This window comes from Buceros rhinoceros, unplaced genomic scaffold (genome assembly GCF_000710305.1).
Source record: "Buceros rhinoceros silvestris isolate BGI_N320 unplaced genomic scaffold, ASM71030v1 scaffold43000, whole genome shotgun sequence".
NCBI classification, from domain to species: Eukaryota; Metazoa; Chordata; class Aves; order Bucerotiformes; family Bucerotidae; genus Buceros; species Buceros rhinoceros.
In genome coordinates this window covers 31,294-38,294 of record NW_010389849.1, presented here as the reverse complement: position 1 = coordinate 38,294, position 7,001 = coordinate 31,294, and the positions used below count along the sequence as shown (strand labels likewise).

The following is a 7,001-nucleotide window of genomic DNA, read 5'->3' as shown; positions in this document are numbered from 1 at the left end:
ACTTCAGCTTCCAGTACCCTAATTTTTATTAACAAATATTCTCTTATATTATATATTATAGAACATAGAGTAGCTCCATGTTTTGGGCTTCTAGTCCGTCAAAGTCACACAGTTTTCCTCGTTCTCGGCAGTACCTGCACTACCATCCAACTTCACGTAATCCACAAATTACATGTGACTTAAATGGTGACCTCAACCTAAGTCACTGATATGTGATACAGGATGCATCCCTAGGCTGATGTGTCTCCATTTCAATCCTGAAAATAATACAGAATTTACTGCAATCTCTTTTTCCACCAGCTTTAATTCATCTTTCAATTCTCACATTAATCTATTTCCACTGAAGTATTTTTAAAGCCCTATGTCAAGCATTACTTCATTTTAAGTAAATTACATGCACTGCATTCATTTTCCCAAATCTTAAGTGTCTCAAACCACCCAGGGTGAAAGGGAGAATGAAAGGCCTAGGAAAACACATACGATATGCTATCATAATCGTGTCTGAGCTTCAAGTCTTTTGTTCACAATCTAAAATAAGCTTTTGCTTTATCTTGTGGTTAAACTAACAGGTCTGAAGTTGATCACAACTTTTTTTTTTAATGTAATTGCTTTATTTGCTGTTCTGCTATAAAATAACTGAACATCTAGATCTATTAAAAGCTCTTACTCTCAGATTTATGCTTATTTTGCTATCGTAGAATGGAAGTTATCTTGGTTCTCTGATAATCCAATATTTTAAGATTTGCATTAGATACTACTATCTACGTAAATTGCTGCCCATGACTTAGAACTACACTGCCTTCATATCTCAGATCGCCTCGTTCCTGCTCATTGTCCCCTAAATTATCCTATGAAGTTTTTTCCATTTCTTCCATTCTCATTATATATCTTCTCATCACATATAAATGCCTTCACTGAGTCTTCTAAAAGCTCTTATCTTTTTGGGGAACTTGTTACCATAATCAGTCCTTGTCATTACTTGTCAGCATTACAAAAATCCTGACAATATTATTAAGTGTTAAATCTAAATATGCCCATTTTACATACGGGTCAAGGTAAGGAAAAGTTGAGAATTTCACCAACTGCTTAGCTGAAGGTCTCTAAAATCCCAAAGCAGTTTGTTGTGCTCTGATTGAAAATATGGCTCTGAGCTGAGTTAGTTTCCACATATCCTTCTTTAAACATTATAGTCATACTGCTGCTAAAGAGCCTCTGAAGCTCAGGAGGGAAGTACAAACACTACATTTTTCTCCATAGCACATACCAGGTAAAACCCAGACCTGTTAACCCTCCCAAATCACCCAAGAATGTCTAAACATGTGGGCTATCACTCACACTTAGCATTGTATTCAACCACAACAACCTCCCCTCTAAGTATGGGAACACCACAGAGTAAATACAGGCAGAGAAAAAGGGGAGGCAAATCAAACAGGAAGGAAAGCACAGAACTGGGAGGTGACATTTTAAGAACGAACATGGATCTCTGGAGTTCTCTGCAGGTGCCACACAGTTAGTTATGCAGTCTCCAAAGTTCTCCCAAAAGGCCACATCGAATAAATTTTAATTATTTAATAAATATGATATATTTAATAAGTGCAAAGGTTCCAATGATGAGAAGATTGGCTCCTCTCCATTTTCAGACTGCTGTCAACTTGATTTTTTTTCCCCTTTTAAAGCTAGACTTAGTCTCTGCTGTAATTTCCTCAACTAGGTTAACTTTCTCCTGTGCCAGAACTCATATTTTCCCCAATTTCCAGTAAAAAAAAAAAACAACTGTGTTTTTTTTTCTGTCATGCTAGGGCTTCTCCCCACTCTTCCTATCTTCCTGTAATCTTTTGCCTTCAGCTCAAGCCTCTTTCTCATCTCTTTCAAGGTTCTAAAGAAATCAGCCAACAACTCTAACCTCATTCCAGTCAGTGCTCTGCTCCCATTCCACGTGGGATTTTAACCATTTCTCCTATTTTATTCTGCAACCATTTCTGTGCCCCCTCCCATTCTGCAGTGAGTGGGATTTCTTTTTCTCCCCTGGTATGTGTCTGCTCTCTCTGAAGTTTGTTTTCCCTGCTCTTATTTACAAAGTTCCTATTTTGAGATCATTTAGGGCATTACATTCAGAACGATCTTTATGATCAGCCTGTTCCAATACTCTTGAAAGCCAAAGAGAGCTCTGCTGGCAACATAACGTTCTTTTCTTGCTGATAGTGAAATATCTAATGCAAATTCATGTTTCCTCCAGTTCTCTTGTTACTACAGCTGTACACCAAAGAAAAAAAGCATCACTCCTTTTCCCACTAAACTTGGTTAAAATTCCAACATTTAAAAATAGGTACTCTGAGGTGATTTCAAAGAATGGTTGCTGTCAGTATCAGGTGGTTTAGAAGCTTAGCATCAAACTTAAGGTTCTCTGAATCCAGATACGCAGCTCAGCCTCTAATTCCATAAACTGCACAAAGGACATTTTAAAAGAAAGGAAGAATTATACTTTATAAACAAGGGCCGTTTCCAAGCTCAATCAGAACATTACCACAAAGACTTCACAATAACAGAAGCTATCTTTGATCTTTTGTAAATCTAACTTCCTCTAAATCTGTGTTCTCATTCGTTTTGCATTGGGCTCCTATTTTATTGTTGACATGAAAAAGGAGAAAATCAAAGATGATTAATTTGGAACACTGCACAATTAAAACCTAACTTTTGGCACTATATTAGTACATTTGAAGTTAGCATTAAGAAGAACATTTGCTAGCAGTATCTATATATTTGTACCTGACATTTTTCCAATGCTTGTAAACAAGGTACTAATCACGTTTTTTGGAAGGCATTCTTTCAGCCCACCACTGAATTTACATGCATTATATCATAAAGGCGGACACATGTCTGCACTCACACCACCACCATCCCCCAGTTCTACTTCAGGCTTAATAACGAACTTACCCTGCAGAGAGGTGAAAGTATAAAGAACTACAAAAACATTAAGTAACACCAAAAGCCTTTTAAGTAACAAACACTGAACAATTTTACTAGAATTCTAGTTTACATAAGTAGCAAAACTGAACATGGAATATCTGACAGAAAACGCTTCTTTGTCCTTTCTTAAGCAAGACCAGGAACTCACAATCCAAAGGAGAAAGGCCAACAAGCACGTAGGTGGCAACTGTACTGAAGAAGAGTTGTCAGATGTAGCAGGCAACAACCCCAGCATTCTCCTCTATTTCATACTGTACTCGCACATGTTGGGAACTGGTTGAAGAGGATCTATGGGTTGATACTTTTATCATTCAGAGTGGCTGTAAGATGAATCAGTCACACTGGAAACTCATACAAGATTTAACAATGGGGCCATAAATTCCAGTGCTTATCACAAATGCCAATTTGGAATAATTACAGGCCGCCTACCCACATTCTCCTGACATTTTCAAATATGCACACTTTTCGAACTGTTCTGCAACACTGGTTTGTACTTTTGGGCTACCTGCCACATTTAAAGCTGTCCCAGAAGCTATACTTAATGGAATGAAAATGCATTGCTATAATTTACTTTTGGAATCCGTTTGGATGATAAATACTCAGTCTACTACATCAAATGTCAGCAGCTTAAAGACGTGGCTTCAAACATGGCTTGTTACAAAACTTCTCAATTAAAAAATAAATGATCAGAATAATTTTATGCAATATAAACTCAATACGCTAATTCAGGTACTGTGGTTTGAAAGTCGGTATTAGGGTATGTTTAATTTTTCAGAATTCATGAGAATTTTATATGATACGTGTTCTAAACACTAGTTTATTTTCAGAAAGAATTCTCCGATACTTTCTCTAAGAAATTCTTAAACTCTTCTATTACCATATTCATCTCCATTCCCCTCAGAGGCACGCGCTTTAATTTCTTTCTAGGCAGAAGAAGGTTACACATTTGTAAATGATCACTCAAAAAAATTGCTTACGGCTTTTTCATTGCTTATTGCTTTTTCTCTGACGATGCTCTGGTTTTCTAGTGGAACCTAGAGGTACAACATAATCGTGGCCAACAGACAACCTTCTATACGCTTTAGGAAATACTTAAATTTTCACTCATAACCTTCTTAGTTATGCACTTCCATTTCATATCACTCAATCACCAAAAGAAAATTATATCAATTTTAACTGAAAAACCTCAAATTAATACAGTATTATATCATAGCTTGTTTATTTTCTCATATAATATGAAAGCCCTGAAGTTCTTATAATTATTTTATAAATAGAAACAGGAAGACTGACTTTCCTCCTTCAAGTGCCTGGGACTGAAGCTGGTATTAATAAATAGTAGTATGATGTCCAAATTAAAGCAACTGCTGATTTTTTTTTATATGATATGTATTTCTACATGGATCAACGTTCTGCATCCTTCTTTCAACTGAAAAGCAGCTTTTCCCATCAGAGTGTAACACCACAATAATATACATGGGATAATTTACAGTCATTCAGTTTGACACTGAAGTGAGGGATCTATCTTGCATGAAGCTCTGTACAAAACACAGACTTAATGCCCAGGTCTGTACAGCATTACTGTCAAAAAAGTTTCAGAGTGATTTATTCTAAATTTCCGAAAACAATTACAATCTAATCCAAATCACTGTCCAAATTAGCATGCTATCCCATATCCAAAAGCAACACAAACAATACCAGATGTTTTATCTATTAAATCTCAACTAAAATGCTTAAGCATACATTTACAAGTTTCATACTACCCTTTTCAAACGTGCTGTCAAAGACTCTACACTATTAAAAGGATATGACCAGCTAAACTTCGATCCATGCTTACATTCGACTTTCTTTTCTTTATTTTTTTGCTTTGAATATCAGACTTATTTTAGTCACTGCAAAACAGTGCAGCTATAAAGAATATGTGGATTTGATCCGGCAGCTTGGAAAGAAAGACAGATTAGATAATAAGTCACTAAAATCATTACACAAATCAGACATGCTTTATGGTGTACTCAAACTATTACGTCACACCAGTTAAAAGACTAATTACTCTTTCTTTTAAACAGCATGAATGGATTTTTAAAAATCAAGAGCTCTATAATTGCAAGGACAGACCTCATAAAGACTCAAAATTCAGTTTCCAAGATCTTTTAATTAAATCCCAAGTCCGAAAAGCCTCCACAACAAAGCACACAGGAAGAATATTAGCTGGAAAGAAGCAGCTCTATGACACTAATACCAGATACTGCTTTAACAGCTGAAGAACAGGCCTTTTCTTCAGCCTCTTAAGAAAATGAAACAGTATAAATCTCCCTAAAAGTTCGTGTTGTTTAGAATCTCTGCCTCCAGTTTCAGGATCATCTCTGACAAATATTAGTACTGTCCTTAACTACCCATACATATACAAAATTGTAAGTGTTCACACAAAAAGAGCAAGAACCAATAATGAATACTACTTGTAACAATCTGTATAGTTGTGGGGGATTGGGTTCGAACACCATCAAAATGAGTCTCTCTGAAGTATCAAGAGATGTTTTTTTCCAGCATTTTTTAAAATGAAATACAAATGTCCTCAAGTCTCCCTCAGCTTTGACTTAAGTCTCAGATAATACCCAAATAATTTATGGAGACAAAAAAGTCCTTCTCATTGTGGACGTGTCAGCCTTCTCACATGCTCTCATTTCGGGAGGAAAGCACTAGTTTTAAAGCTATTAAACTTATTAAATAATTGTTCGAAATAATAAAATCAGAGTGAGAATTTTAACAGAACATTCTTATGCTTAAGTTTCTTACAGATTCAGCATTTTCCCATTCCAACAATCTAATTATTGCAAGATGAATTCTAACTCTTCAGCAGCGTTAACCAGTACTGTCTTCAGTATTTTGCTTACATCAAGTCACTGCATTCACGTTTCTAGTGCCGCAGTTTGTAAACTGAAAACAGAGATTTCCTACTGTACCATTAACTGCTAATGTGACACTGAAACAGTTATTTCATTGTCATGGGACTGCAAACTTCTGTGTAAGTTGTTAGATCTTTAGGCAAAAGACGTGAATCTGTTGGATAATGGCTTCATTCTCTGCCCGTAATCAGTAACTTGAGGGCCTTCTGTAGATTCTGCACAGCGGTGCTCACATCTTCATATTGTAAAGCACTGCCAGCATATTTGCAGTATTTCTGAGCTCTCGCAAAGTCCTCTGGAGTCAAACGGACCTCCCCTGCAAGAACATAAGTAGTACAAAGTTACTACAAAGGAAATCTGACTGAGGCTTCCTTACACACGATTTCTATGTTTTACTTATATTTGCAGTAATATTATGAAAATCAGACTAATAATTGTGGTAATTTTACAAAGACCCAGCTATGGTGTTTCTCCTGGTCACTTTTCTTTCTGTTCATAAAATGCTTGACTTCTTTGTTGCCGGCATTTCAAAAACGTAAGAGGCCCTTTCGAAACAGTGGTATTTCTATCACCCAGTGCCCTTCAAAAGTAAGTCAATACCTTTGAGAAAGGTCTGCTCTTCCTCTAAGGCACCAAAGGAGAGCTTTGTAACAACAGTAAGTTAGCTGTAATCTTATTACAACCTGCAAGAAACAAGGACAGTGGCTCTTGTGTTTACAGAATAATTACTTTGCTCTTTTCGTCAGGAATAACAAAGTTAGAAATTGTTCTTTCTCAACTGAAACAACTATTAAAAATGTAGAAGCATTTCTCACTGGCATGTTTTTGCACATTTTATATTTCTGTTTATGTTTCCAATTTTATGTAAGATGACTGAAAATGAGATTGATCCCATTAAATGTGCCTGTTGCTGTAACGCTGGAGATCACTAGCAAAAAATATTTTCATAATATAGTATAAACCAATTAACAATTATTTATTAACCTGGATATTTTCTTGACACAAAGTAAAACATCGGGAATCCTGTAGAGCTCAAACGTGCATTCAGTCTTCCAAAAAGCATAGCAGGGACTCATGCCCAACTGGCAGAAGACTGAATACGTGAATAGCATCACTGATGCGCGCACAGTTACG

At 36.2% G+C, this 7,001-nt stretch overlaps 1 protein-coding gene across 1 annotated transcript in view; it reads right to left on the bottom strand.

Annotated features, from left to right (window-relative positions):
* Nucleotides 1-5,987: 5,987 nt before the first annotated feature.
* The window catches only part of VTA1 (vesicle (multivesicular body) trafficking 1), a 23,722-nt gene continuing 22,708 nt past the window's right edge, over nucleotides 5,988-7,001 (bottom strand). Inside the window, exon 7 of the mRNA XM_010135394.1 lies at nucleotides 5,988-6,183. Coding sequence (XP_010133696.1) covers nucleotides 6,038-6,183 — 146 coding nt within the window. The 3' untranslated portion in view covers nucleotides 5,988-6,037. The remainder of the gene's footprint in view (nucleotides 6,184-7,001) is intronic.